The sequence below is a fragment of the Glycine max genome, chromosome 8 (genome assembly GCF_000004515.6).
Source record: "Glycine max cultivar Williams 82 chromosome 8, Glycine_max_v4.0, whole genome shotgun sequence".
NCBI classification, from domain to species: domain Eukaryota; kingdom Viridiplantae; phylum Streptophyta; class Magnoliopsida; order Fabales; family Fabaceae; genus Glycine; species Glycine max.
Window position 1 is genome coordinate 35,821,003 of NC_038244.2, and position 15,464 is coordinate 35,836,466.

A 15,464-nucleotide genomic window follows, 5' to 3' on the forward strand; every position below is an offset into this window, starting at 1 on the left:
TATGTACTAATATATATCTTCTAATATTTTAATGGAAGTAAGTTAACCACTTCTTTATATTATATTATATTAATTATAATTGATTGACATCATAATTGAATTAATGACTAAGTGTGTGGATCAACTGATTCAAGTCGTTTGATTTTAAGTAGTATTAGCTGTAAAAATTTGCTTTTAGGAAGAATTTAATCAATAAATATATATATGTGAGTGTTTGCTTTTGTTGTGATCCAAGCATGACATATATTTGAGACAAACGCTAGTAGTCCAAATTATATTGACTAAAATTTTTCGATATATATAAACATTCCTAGGATTTTCCACTTTTTTGTTTTGACCACACCGTACTATGTAAGGTGCCTTGTTGGGAAACTATTTTTTATTCATTTAGCTGTTTTAGCAGGCCATGGCAAGCCTATATATATGCCAACCATGGCTAAAACAATTAAGTTTTCAAGTAATCTCTCAAGTCTCAAACCATGGCTAAAAGTAAAACACAAACTCCATTCCCTACTCTCTTGGTTTTCCTCTGTTATGTGTTGCTACTCAACAATGTGAAGAAGTCCAATTCACTTTCATTCAACTTTTCCAATTTCGTGTCGGGACCAAACTTCGACATTGGTTTCCTTGGCGATGCGCGTCCATTAGACGGTGCAATACAATTGACAAGAAGAGACAATAACGGACCTTATGGCACTGCCAATATTCGCCAGCACAGTGTTGGTCGTGCAGTTTATATTCCACCAGTGCGCCTTTGGGACAAAACCACAGGCAAACTCGCAGACTTCGAAACAGACTTCTCCTTCGTCGTAGATTATTATTCCGCTGGTTCGCAAATCCACGCTGATGGCCTGTCCTTTTTCATCATACCTTTCGGTGCTGACCCCAGAATCCCCAAGAACTCATCTGGGGGATACCTTGGACTATTCAGCCCCGAAACTGCTTTCAATGCTTACAAAAACCAAATCGTGGCTGTTGAGTTTGACAGCTTCAGAAATGAATGGGATCCCGAGCCTGTCCCGGTTGCTCCTCATATCGGAATTGACATCAACTCTCTTGAATCGGTGGAAACTACAGATTGGCCTATCAATTCTGTGCCTCAAGGTGCTGTTGGAAAAGCTATCATTAGCTATGATTCTAATGCTAAAAAACTGTATGTCGCCGTTGGCTATGATACCCAACCTCCTACTATTGTTGCCCTCTCACAAACCATTGATTTGAGGGTTGTTCTACCGGAATGGGTAAGAATTGGTTTCTCGGGTGCCACTGGTGATATGGTTGAAACACATGACATTCTTTCTTGGTCTTTCACTTCACACATCTAGCTAGAGGTGTAAAATTGTAATAAGGAGAATAATAATGTAATGTGTGGGCCACTTCTACAATTGTGTTTTATGGATTTTGTACTCATCTTTGTAATTCCCTCATAAGGCCAAGCATGATGTTTTTGTTATTAAATTACTGAATTACCAATCATGATTTTCCTGTTTGCATGTTTATGTTTCGAAAAAGGTTTCATCGCAATGGAAGTGACTTAATCCAAAGCACTCGAGTGAATTATCAATCATGGTTTTCTTCTTTCTATTTACCCTTGTTTGCCCAGCGCATTCCCTGCCGATATTTGTGGGCTGAACATTATGACATATTAAAATGTTTCGTCATATCCCAAGAATGTTAGTATACCACTATGTCTATGCTAGTTGGACCTTCATGGGTTAAGCTATCCCAAGAATGTTAGTGTACCACTATGTCTATGTTAGTTGGACCTTCATGGGTCAAGCTATCTTATCGTATCAGAATATTCCTCTTAACTCCGTATGTCTGGAGGGTCATCGGATCAGTCTTGATATCATAGTGATCAACTTTAAGGCTTGATCAATATGATCCGATATATGAGGATTGGATTACAATTCGATCCGGGAGGGTACACAGCTCTCTAGCATCAAGAACAAAGTGCATAGAGGCTACGAGAATGAGGATCGAATTACGATTTGATTTGGAAGGATACACAGCCCCCCTAGTCTCGTGCACAAAGTGCATAGAAACTAAGAGCATGTCCTGAAGTTTTAACTTTCGATCCAATCCAGGAAGTTACAGTTAAAACTTCAGTACATGTTTTGTGAACTCTTCTTTCAACTATCAACCACTAATAGTACATTTAGTCCATTATTGTTAAATTTGTGGCTGGGTATTTAGGAATGTTTAGATAAACATTTAAAAATGTAACGATGTATCTTTAACTAAAATACTATATTTTATGTAAAAAAAATTAATTATTACTTTGATCTTCTAATTTATTTTTAGGTTCAATTTAGCCTCTAGCTTATTTTTAAACATTTCAATTTAGTCCCTTAATTTATTTATTAGATTCAATTTCAATCTCTTTTTTTTCTAATTAATTGCAATATCAAAATACCCCTTTATCATCATTCCGAAAAGTACATTCTAAAATGAAGTTTGAATTTTTCATATATTGAAAACTACTTTTTAGAATACAAAAATATAAGTATCAATTTGAAATGTACTTTCGGAAATAGACAATAATAGGTTCCAAAAAATACTTTTTGGGATACTGTTTTAATTTTTTGTATTTCAAAAAGTACTTTTTGGAGATATTGTTTTTAGAAAGTACTTTTCAAAATTTAATAAAAAAAGAAGGCCAAGCATGATGTTCTTGTTATTGAAGTAGTGTCCATACCAAGTGTTGCCTAGGTAATTTTTATATTTAAAAGTTTATTCATATTTTAGTTGTATATGTCTATGTGTATTAGTGTGAGTGCGTAAACGTGTATGAAAAAAAAACATTGCATTGTTTATCACATGTCAATTTTTTTATACAAACACATCAAACAACTTCAACATGCTTCAAATATATTACAATTATATTTTGTTAAATACTTCATTGTACATGATATTTTTGGTAGTGGACAATCTTATTTTTTTTGTCTTCATCACATATTAACACTTTCAAGTCAACCATACTTTTGATTCTTGATATTCCAACATATAATTCTCCATGGAAAAAAAAAAAAAACTGGTCTTGGTAGGTACACACCAAGTCAGGTAGATTTGTGTGAGATTAGGGTTCTTTGTCTGCTTTAGTTACGGGTATTTATTCAATAAATAGAGAAATACAAATATCTTATCTATAATATCATCGAAAAACTATTTAAATTATTATTTTTTTAGTAAATATATGTTGAATAAATTTTGAATCAATTCTTTCATTTTATTTTTGTATTAGTTTTAGTTGATTTTAGATTATATTACAATCTTCATCCATACTTAATCAACTTTAATATTAAATTGATAAGAGATATTGATTTTAAAATTCTTATAACTATAATTATGATTGAAGCAATTAATAATAACAGTGTTTACAATAATTTCAGGTAAATCATATAAGTTTCTCAATGAATCTCAAAAACTTGATGCTATAATACCTTCAAACCTTACATTGCCAAGTATAATTAGAAGCTTAAGATGCATTGCATAGGATTCGGAATCTAGTTTGATAAAGAATAAGAGAACCCCCTATAGCCTTGTTCCATTCCCAGACCAGCACTTGAATTTTCTCTAATAGCTCAAAAGATAGTTATAAAGGCAATACAAATTCTAATAAACTAAGGGACAAATTTTTTTTATAAATCCTTTCAAAAAGAAGTTAACCAATTAAGATCTCACTTAATAAGAAAAAGTAGGGAAGCCAATTGTGAAGCAAAGCAACAATAAAAGACAACAACATGAGAAGACAAGAAGCAAAATTCAGTCCTATCAAGCATACCGCTGCATGAACTTTGCTCAAAATCAATATAATGGCACAAAGGGATGCAACAACATGAGAAGATAAGAAGCAAAATTCAGTCCTATCAAGCATACTGCTATATGAAATAATATTGACCTCTCAACTACTTAATATAACCATCATTCTCTAGTCCATGCAATTTTCAAAATATATGCCTAACAACCATTAAGATATTTCGTGGCAACAAAAAATCCAAAAAATTCAAACTTCATGCCAAACTTTATCCAATAATGAAAGCTTTGCATTAAGATAAATCAATAAAATATATAAGAGTTTGGAATCTTAGTAAGTGTTTCCTAAGATGAAACACTCCAATGAAGCAATCTTCAAGTGAGTTTGTTTACAAAATTCCGATAGTCATGCACATCACAGAATTTTGGAAACCCGTGTGTTTGTGTATCATTGCTTACTTTTATTCACTTATTGTATTACTAAGACTAAATATTCTTATTATTGTTAAACAACAATTATAATGAAAGGAACATTTGCAGAATTGGGATTTTTGTTAACTTGGTTCTTCACAACTAATCAATTTGGTCTCTTAGTAGACAAAAAAAATGTGTCAATTATATCTTTCAATTTAATCTTACAATCAAAATTTCAAAAAAGGAAAATCCACTACAATAGACATACACACAAGATCATAAAAATACCATGACAAATATCACTTTTAAAATATTCATTACATAATGTTTCTAGGTTACAACACTTAAAAACATATAAAGGAAAACATAACAAAGAAATATAACATAAATGACAATGGACCATATACAACAGTCCAGTCTAATGTCAACATGTTACAAACTTGAACACATGAACCTTAAAAACTTATTTAATTTAGGAAATCATGCACAGACTCCCCTTAAGTGTCTCCTCATACAACGTGACACAATCACTTGTCATTAATCCATTCTATTTCTCAACTTTAATCTTTTTAAAATTTTAGTCTCTTCTTGCAAGCTTCAATTACTCAGCCTTATCAGTTAATACAACTGAACATTTATGACTAACATATGGTGTGCCTTTCTCTCTAGTAGGTACATTAGCATTGTCATCATCCCCCAAAGACACAACATGATCATCAAGGACACTTACACTGGAATCTTGATGATAAAATATGTATGCATTATTTAAATTCTTTTAATGTTGCAAAATAAAATACATTCATATAGGACATAATCATTATAAAATATGTATGTATTATTTAAATTCTTTTAAAACAATATGGCAAAAGTTATAATAGAACTTATATAAATCAAATGAGTTTTATTTCTAGCTTGGAACTGACTACTAACAGAAGGACACCACCAAAGAAAAATGTTACAATCCAACTAAATTCTCGATTTCCCAAAATTTCATGATAGGAAAAAATTGCATATTATCGAAAAAAGGTTATGTATACTACATAAATGAACTACATTACATTAAATGAAGCACAACTTTTCCACAACTTTTCCACCACTCTAAGTTATAAGCCTAGAATTATTGACCTCACTTTAAACTATCCATTGGAAGAGTTCTAAATGAAATTATTTTTATCCAGTTAGTTTGTATTCGTAGTCACTATTTACTCATTAGAAAACTCAAACACCATGATCTACTTTTTTAATATTGATTTTGTAATTTTGAAATTCTATGGTAAAATAATACCACAGAATAATAAACAAAGAGTATATATTACATAATTAGTTATATCTTTAGGATGTTCTAATTTTAAAACTAATCTAGATATAAAATTCATTAGGATATTCCAATTTCATAACTAATCTAGATATAAAAAATAAACAAAAATAAATAAAAATAGTTGAAAGGATTAATATACAACACCAGAAATTACGAAAGATGTAATTCTACAATAAATTAGTGTTATTTAATGTAGGAGAACCATTCCACCAAGGATAAAGCAGGAAAATCATTGTTTAATTGAACAGTGAAATATTGCATTCAAGCTTCCGATAACATTGTAGTGTTATAGATTAGCAATCATGGTTTTTGTTGGATCAAGTGGCCTCAGAATAATTAAGAAGGAATGTTGAATTAATTATTCCTAAACCTTTACTAATTAAAAATTTACTCTTCTAAGACTTTTACTTATGTTGTTAAGAGAGTAAGGAGTAGAAGAGAAACTTTAACCAAAAGTAAAAACAGAAATTAAAATGCACAGCAGAAAGTAAAAGAGTAGAGAAGAAGGAGACAAACACACAAGAGTTTTTATATTGGTTCGGCAACAACCCGTGCCTACATCCAGTCCTCAAGCGACCTGCGGTCCTTGAGATTTCTTTCTACCTTGTAAAAATCCTTTTACAAGCAAAGATCCACAAGGGATTTACCCTCCCTTGTTCTCTTTGAACCTAGTGGATGTACCCTCCACTAGAACTGATCCACAAGAGATGTACCCTCTCTTGTTCTCAGTCAAACCCAAGTAGATGTACCCTATACTTGTACCACAAAGGATGTACCCTCCAATGTGTTAAGACAAAGATCTCAGGCGGTTAAACCTTTGATACTTTGTGAATGGGGAAACAAAAGAATTCTCAGGCGGTTAGTCCTTTGAACATTTTTTTATAAGGGAAAGGGAAGAATCAAAAGAATTTTCAGACTGTGTCGTTTTGAATTCTTTGACAAGGGAGAAGGGAGACACAAAAGAATTCAGGCGGTTAGTCCTTTGTTCTTTTGGAAAAGGGAGAAGAGAGACACAAAAAGAATTCAGGCGGTTAGTCCTTGGCAAATTCTTTTTGGCAAAGGGAGAAGAGAATGAAAAGAATGAATAGCACAAGTTTTTAAGGTTTAGAAAACTAGAAAACTTTGAAAAGCTTTTGGCACAAAGAAGAAGAAGAAGAAGTTCAAAGAGATTCAAGGCTTGTAAAGGATTGTATAAGATTGATTGGAAAAGTGTATTGAAAAGCAAATCAAAGCCTTGGTTTTATAGACTCTTCATGTCTGGCCAAGAGAACCATTTAGAAGAGTTATGACTTTTAGAAAAACTTAAAACCAATTTGAAAAAGTCAAAAACCATTTGAAGAGTTACATCTTTTGATTTATTCAGAAACAATCATTGGTAATCGATTACCAAATCAGTGTAATCGATTACACAAGGCTTTTATGTGAAAGGATGTGACTCTTCACATTTGAATTTGAATTTCAACGTTCAAAGGCACTAGTAATCGATTACCAAAACATTGTAATCGATTACAGCTTTTTGAAATCAATTGGAACGTTGTAAATTCATTTGAAAACTTTTTCAAAAACATTTTGCTACTGTTAATCGATTACAACAATCTGGTAATCGATTACCAGAGAGTAAAAACTCTTTGGTAAACATGTTTTGTGAAAAATCCATGTGCTACTCAGTTTTTGAAAAATCCTTTTTATACTTATCTTGATTAAGTCTTCTCTTGATTCTTGAATCTTGAGTCTTGAATCTTGATCTTGAATCTTGATCTTATTCTTGAATCTTGATTCTTGAATTCAACTTTCCTCTTGAATCTTGAAGTGTTCTTCAACTTTTCCTCTTGAGTCTTGAATTTTTCTTGATTCCTTCTTGAACATCTTGAACTCATTATTTGATTGACCTTTGAGCTTTTTGTCATCATCTTTTGTTATCATCATTGTTATCATCAAAACATCTTTGAATCACTCTTGATTCACCATGAAGCTTTGCTTCTACAGTTTTCCTTTTTGTTTAAATTTTGGTGCATGTTTTGTGAGCTCTTTTATGATAAAAAAAAATCTTCATAATATCATCCTTTTCTAAATACGGTAAAATAAATTAAAACAAATTAAAGTGCTCATGTACATCCTATTATAATCGATCAACTCTGGTTTTAGAAAAAAAAGGTAGGAATATAAAAATCAAAATTGTAATGACCTCTAACTGTGACACGAAACCAGGAATTAGTTCAAGTGGAATATTGTATTTTAATTCATTTAAAACTCTTCTTTCAATTTAATTATGACAATACTTGTATACTTTTCACGTTATCTAAGGTCAAAAGATAAAACACATAGTATATAAGTAAGACATCACATGATATGTAAACAATTGAATAAACTATGTGTATAATGACACTTACGATAACATGCAATTATACAACATCAAAACAACACAAATTTTCTCAAACATGCATATAAATAGAAACAATTCTAAAAAGATATAAACTAAGGTCGATCCTGAGATTTTATATGCCCTGGGCGAAATGACAACCATGATTATGTGTATCAATCTTATCATATTGGCTTTTAATCAATGAATGAAGCTATGTTCTATGACATGTTCTCTTTTCTCACTTTTCACATACTATGCTTGGTTTATTTTTTATATGTCCAAAGGGGGGGAGAAAAGAGTATTCTATTTTGGAACAGGTCAAGTACATTAATCTGGATATGAATATACAATGCAAGCATTTGAAAATTAGAAGCAACAGCACAATATGGAGCTTGATCATCATAAAAAAGAAGGAGAATGTAAACATGAAGAGTTTTATGAAGACTATGTAACTCTTAGTTTTTGTTTCTGATGAGTTGTCAATTGGAACACTAGTCTTGATTAGGATGATTGTTATTCTTTTATTGCTTGATTGTGTGTGTAAATTCATGCATACATGCGTCCTAGACTAAGATATGCAATTCAACATGCTCTTATTGATTAGCATTGCATTGATTTATGATAAATAACCCTTGTGAACTGAAACTTCTTTTTAAAATCACTAAGTTTCTATTTTGCATCAATATAATAAACTATATGCTAATATAGTAGACTAAATCTTGACCTCCAAATCTCAAAATTGAGATAGGCTCGCGCTTATTCGACTATATTGGGTCTAAAAAGTTCTTTGCTTTTGCAAACAGTCAACTATATGATAATATAATCGACTATTTGTTCTATAGTAAACTCAGGTGATGTGAAGAATAATATAGTCAATTAGCTCTATGCCTTAATTGACTATTTTTGTTCCAAGGCTATAATGATGAGTTTTTCAACGAACTTCATGTGTGATACTTGTTGGATCAAGTGGCCTCAGAATAATTAAGAAGGGGGGGTTGAATTAATTATTAATGAGCCTTGTCTAATTAAAAAAACTAATCCTTCTTAATGTTACTAAATTCAATTAGGCTTTTACTACAAAGTTAAGAAAGTAAAGAACAGAAATAGAAACTTAACCAAAAGTAAAAGCAATAATTAAAAGTACATAATGAAAATTAATGAGTGTAGGGAAGAAGAAGACAAACACAAGATTTATACTGGTTCGGCCACAAACTGTGCCTACATCCAGTCCCCAAGCAACCTGTGGTACTTGAGATTTCTTTCAACCTTGTAAAATCCTTTACAAGCCAAAGATCCACAAGGGATATACCCTCCACTTGAACTGATCCACAAGAGATGTACCCTCTCTTGTTCTCAGTATAACAATCCCCAAGTAGATGCTCCCTCTACTTGTACCACAAAGGATGTACCCTCCAATGTGTTGGGACAAAGAATTCTCAGGCGGTTAGTCCTTTGAATCTTTGTAAGGGGTAATGAAAGATATCTCAGGCGGTTAGTCCTTTGAAATCTTTTGCTTAAGGGAAAGGGAAGAATCAAAAGAATTCTCAGGCGGTTAGTCCTTTGAATCTTTTGTAAGGGAGAAGAGAGACACAAAAGAATTCAGGCAGTTAGTCCTTCGTTCTTTTGGCAAAGGGAGAAGAGAATGAAAAAGATGAATAATATAAGTTTTTGAACAAAGAACTTTTCTTGGAAGAGAAAGTGTTGATAAAAAACTTTTAGAAAGATGAAGAGAAATGAATTAGAAAATTCTGTAGAAAGATATTGAAAGATTGATTGAAAGATGTTTGAGAGATGATGTTGAAAAAGATTGAAAGATAGATGATTCAAAGATGATTGATGATGATAATAATGTTTTATGATTGATGATCATGCCATGGTCACATATTTATAATCTCTTGATGACTTAAGTCAAAGCTTATGACTCTTGGCAATTTCTTTAAAACTAGTCACTTAAAAAGTTGTGACTTTTAAAAGAATCTTCATAAACAAGTCACTTGAAGAATTGTGACTTTTGGAAATGTATTTTTCAAAATCAGCCACTAGTAATCAATTACCATTAAGGTGTAATCGATTACCCATCAACAGATGTGACTTTTCATTTTGAATTTTGAAAATTAAAACGTTTAGAAGCTCTGGTAATCGATTACAAGTATTGTGTAATCGATTACACAAGTTTAAAATACTTTAAAACTGTTTAAACATAAGTTGTAACTCTTGAAATTTGAAATCTTAACATTTTAAAACACTGGTAATCGATTACTACCTTCAGGTAATCGATTACCAGAGAGTAAAACTCTTTGGTAATGATTTTGTGAAAAATTCTTGTGCTACTCAATATTTTGAAAAACTTTTTTAGTACTTATCTTGATTGAGCCTTCTCTTGATTCTTGAATCTCGAGTCTTGAATCTTGATCTTGATTATTCTTGAATCTTGATTCTTGAAACTTGATTCTTGAATCTTGAATCTTGATTCTTGAAACTTAATTCTTGAATCTTTGGATTTTGCTTAACTCTTGATTCTTTGGCATCATCAAAATAACCTTGGAAGACATTGCTTCCACAATACTTTTTCTCTCATATTTTTCACTATAATTTTCTTGAGAGTTTCTAAACCTTTAAGTGTCATTACCTCTTTGATCCTTGATTGTAAACATCATTATACATTGGGTTCAATGGACATAGGATCATGAAGAGAAGTTGAGACTACACAGAAAGCAAGTATTTCAAACTTTCACAAATCAGGCGAAAACTTTCCTTAATCCATGTTTCTAATTTTCATTTTCATTGAGTAGGTTTCTCAATGGTGTCCATGTAGTATATTTCTATATGTAAGATTTAGTTCTTGTAGGTTTTCAAGAGTTTGGCATTTGTGGTGTACATTGCTTGCGATTTTGGTTGTAACTCAAAAGGTTGTAGCAGAAAGATCCTCGTGGGTTGCTATGGATCAATTGGATGTAAATTTCCTACAAATCAAACTAGTGTAAACTGTGTGTGCATCTTTTTCTCTAACCTTTGAACTCTTGTATTGCTTCTTGCATAGGTTTCTTAACTTTAGAGTATTGGTAATTGTTGTGTATTGTTGGGTAAGTGATTAAACAAGTTGAAGAAATCAAATGGTAGTTGCAATGCACCTAATAACTCTTAAATCAATTGGATTAAATGAAGCTATTTTCTAAAAATTTTCATTTGGTTCTAAAAGCAATTTGGAACCAATTCATCCTTCTTGGTTTATAGTTCCACGTGCCATTATTTCTAACATTTTTTGCTCTGACAAATCAAGCTATACTGCAAGCTTGAATCAACCTAGTATTCTTTGTTCTACTAAGTCACTATTGACTCTATACAAATAAGAAAGATTTGTTGTTTGTGCTTGCACAATGACTAACTCCATGAGCGTCTTACAAACGAATATACAATATTAATCCCAACACTTAGCCTATTCTCTCAAGATAATCAATGTGTTTTGAGATTTTTTCTAAACTTTACAAGAATTTACGGATATGTTTTTGCATAAAGAATTTGAGTGAATGCTCGTAAGGTTCATAACCTTTCTTCAAAGCTTATAGTATTTATAGGCCTTCATCTTCAAGTGATCGTTGTCTCATAACGGATGAATTTCTTCACTTAAGCTTCGTTTGATGCTTATGGTTGTTGAAGCATTTAATGCTTGCATTATATGGGCATTATTTCTCATATAGGAAAATCACTTTGATTGGTTTTGTGTAGAACACTTTAGTAGAAAAATCACTTCCTTTTGGTCAGAGCAAGTCTGTATAGCAAAGCACATCTTTTGGTGGAGTTTGGCAACTTTTTTATCTTAAGCTTCATGGAATTCGACAAATCCTATGAGAATGTCTTTTCAAAAACTCAAACACAAAGTATTAAATGAAATCTTAAATGCCAACTCTTAAATGTTGTATCAGATTATGGTTTTAGCTCACTATTGTTTGATGCTTCAGACGCAGACTTGCGGAGCATGTTCTGATATCGCATAAGACACAACTTTTAACATTTGTATTTATTTGTATCTAATCAAAATAATAAGGTCTCTTGATTCATCTTTAAGACACAAATGTCTTTTGATCAACTTAAGAAAAAACCCTCAATAATTTTTTCAAAACATTGAGCAATGAAGGAGAAATAGAAAAAAATGAAAGAAGAATAATTCGCATTTAGGAAGTAGTTTTCCGAATCATCTTTTTGCAATTAGTCATTCATTTTTGAATGAAAATACACGTTTAAGCATGGGTTTTGCTCGAAATCACATGATCTACAAAAGTCCTCAATAATTTTTGCAAATAGTTGAGCAATGAAAGAGAAATAAAAAAATGAAAAAGAATAGTTCGCGTTTGGGTAGCAATTCTGTGAATCATCTTTTTGCAATTACTCCTTCATTTTGTAACAAATATACGCATTTAAGCTTGATTTTTGCTCGAAATCATGTAATCTACAAAAGTTCTAAATCAATTTCAAAATAGAATTATTTATATGAAAGTAATATGATTCAATTTCAAAATCACGTGAATTGGCAAGCAATTTCTAGCAGTTTTTTAGCTTCTAGAAATTGTAATAAAATAAAATAAAAGCAACACTACGTCATCACTTAACAATCAAAATAGATGGAAAGTACCAAAACATTAGACCAAAAAAAAGTTTCGAGACAAAGACCATTCTTTAAAAAATTAAAAGAATAAAACCATTAAAATTGAAAAGTCCAGGACCAAAAATATAATCACTCTTATATCATTTAAAAAAGGAAAGAAAAATAATCAAATAGTTTGTGATTGTCATTCTGGCGAAGAATTGTCTCTCTAATGATTTTGTAAGCTCTATTACTCAGTCTTGTGTGGTTTATTAGACTTCAACTTGTTTATTTAGGCTTTTTCTTACCCTTAATGTTTGCTTACTGTCATTATATCCTTATTGGACTCACCCTTTTTCCACTCATATTAGTTCTATAATAAGTCCATTTCAACATAGCATTAACCACATTACTAGTTCACTAGTTTATATCATAACCCAATTCTTCAAGACATTTTTGTTTTCGTTTGGTCCGAGCAAATATATTCTTTCTTTAAATGACCAGAGAAATTATGCACTCAAATTAATTAAAAAGCCTTTTTAACATCTATGTAGAACTACCTTTTGAGTTCTTATTCTATGCAATAATCCTATTTCACCAAACAGTAGAACTTCTCCCACTCCCACTCACAAAACCATAAACACTCACCCAACACCAACCTCGATTAACCCAACCAAACCTCACAACTTCACTCTTAGAAAACCAAACCCTAGAAAATGCAAAGAACAAAAATGTGTTTGTATGAAATGGAAATGTAGAAGAACGCAAATGCAAAATCAAAGTACATAAAATGCAAAATGTCGTGAGCAGAGAACAAAGGGTTTCGAAGGAGGGAACTCCGTTGTGGACAACGACAGAGACGCAAACACCATTACAACGAGCTTCAGGGGGCCTTGTGGTGAAGTTCAGAGTGGCAACATGTGATGGGTTTTTGAAGAATTTTTGAAGGAGAAGGTTTCCATGTGGACAATTGAAGAGATGAGTTTTTGGATTTTGTGGAGAGCATAATTTTTAGATTAGTTATCTTTTGGTTTGATCTAAAAACAACTTTCTATATCCGATTAAATTAAAAGTGACTTTAAAAGATAAGCTTTTAGATCAATTCAGCATATAACTAATTTAAAAAGTATTTATTAGATCGTTTCAACATACAACTAATCTAAAATTAGAAAAATGCCACTACATTTTTATTATATTGGTTATTGGCGGACCAATCTAAAAGGCTTATTAAAATTTTGTTTTTTGCACTAGTGTATGACTTGGTTTCCTAGTAATATTTCTCCACTCAAGGTTGAGGCGAAAGCTTTGTAGGTTGCCACCTCTTGGGCTATTGAGTTGCATTTTCACAATCTTATCTTTGAGCTAGACTGCAAACAATGATGGCAGGATTTCAAATCATATGGTTAACATAGCACAGTCTTATCCTAACAACTCTTTTTAGTGACCTTCACTCATAGGAAAGTCAATCGAGTCGCCCATTCGTTAGCAAGGATGTCTAGCTTTTATGCTCATCATCAAAGTTTTGATGACATACCAGTTGTATTCATGCCATCACTACCCCAAAAATGGTCTTCTACAACACAAGTTTTACGATGGTTGTACAAAAACCGATGTCGTAAGTAAAATGGTGGCATTTTTGTAAATAACTGGAAAATTTTAAAGACGGTTTTGATAAGACTGTATTTGAAAACGTATTACAACATTAGTTCTTGTAGAACCGACGTAGAATGTGAGAATAATATTCTTAAGGAATATGAACTGGCTCTCTATCTCAGCCCTTATTTTCATCTTTTTAATCTCTCTCCCTTAGTTTTGAAAAATCCTAAATTCTCCTCCTTGCTCTCTCTTTGTCTGCGCCTCCATCGTTGTGAAGATCTAAAAACAAAGTGAAGTGAGAATAATTGGTGGCGTGTGTGTGACTCAGCCACTTCCTGACCTCTCCCTCTTCTCCCTTTTATCTTCATTCTCATTCTATTTCTATTCTCCACACACACTCTTATCATCTCTCTCTCTCAATGATGGCGCTACACTTCGCGTCTTCCATTTTGCACGTGTTACGCCTCACCGAGCCATTCCCTTCCCTCCACAACACTCACGTGCTTCTTGACCTCGTGCCTCTCCACCTCGACCGCTCATGCAAAAACAAACTAAAATTTTATGAATATGGTAGTGGATGTCAACAGGAGATGTTATTGTGCAAAATGGGGCGACCAACATGGTTGGCCAGTGTGTCATTCAGATTGCAAAATCGTGTGGCATTCCCAATATTAATATTATAAGGGACATGTGCTCATTGGAAGGTTTTTTGCTTGTTTTGTTATTAGCTTCTATGTATTTTTTTGGGGGTTTGTTTGGTCATTACAACATATTTTTTTCATTTTTTAAAAATATAATGTGATTATTAAGATATCCTTCTTATTCCCTCCCTTTTTTCCACTTCTGGCAAAATGAGAAGACTAAATTTTACATTGCAAATCCTTTTGCTACAGGTCTGGGGTCGACGAAGTAAAAGAAAGGCTTAAGAATTTGGGTGCTGATGAAGTTTTCACTGAGAGCGAATTGGAAGTGAAGAATGTCAAGAGTCTCCTGGTATACCTTGGCTTGTTATTATTGTTTTGGTCTATGCTATGAGATAGATGTCAATTTTTGAGATGAATGTTCCTATTATTGATAGTCATTGGTTAAGCAATTGGGAGGTGTGTTTTGGATATGATTTTATTTGTTTAAAATTTTGAACTTGCTTTTATGGGATGCTAAGGAAGTTGAAAGAAAATATTTTTTGAAGCATTATTATCTATATTGAATTTAGGTGACTTATTTTGCATCAAATTGACATGCTAGGGTGGTACACCTGAACCTGTTTTGGGATTTAACTGTGTTGGTGGCAATGCTGCTTCTTTGGTACTCAAATTTTTTAGGTATGACATGAGATATTGGGTGAAGACTTTAAGAGTAGAAACATTATTTTCTATTAATATATATCATTATTATGATGATAATTTGAGTCCATACCTTGCAGACAGGGAGGAACT

General features: G+C 32.1%; 1 protein-coding gene across 1 annotated transcript; it reads left to right on the forward strand.

The window, feature by feature from the left end:
• The first annotated feature begins 479 nt into the window (after positions 1-479).
• On the forward strand, positions 480-1,325 carry LOC100788359 (lectin 8). Its single transcript, XM_003530533.1, has one exon. It carries the CDS (start codon positions 480-482, stop codon positions 1,323-1,325), a length of 846 nt encoding a protein of 281 aa, XP_003530581.1.
• Positions 1,326-15,464: the final 14,139 nt, after the last annotated feature.

Coding starts and splice junctions, on each gene's coding strand:
- LOC100788359 (XM_003530533.1), top strand. CDS start 480: ATGGCTAAAAGTAAAACACAAACTCCATTCCCTACTCTCTTGGTTTTC.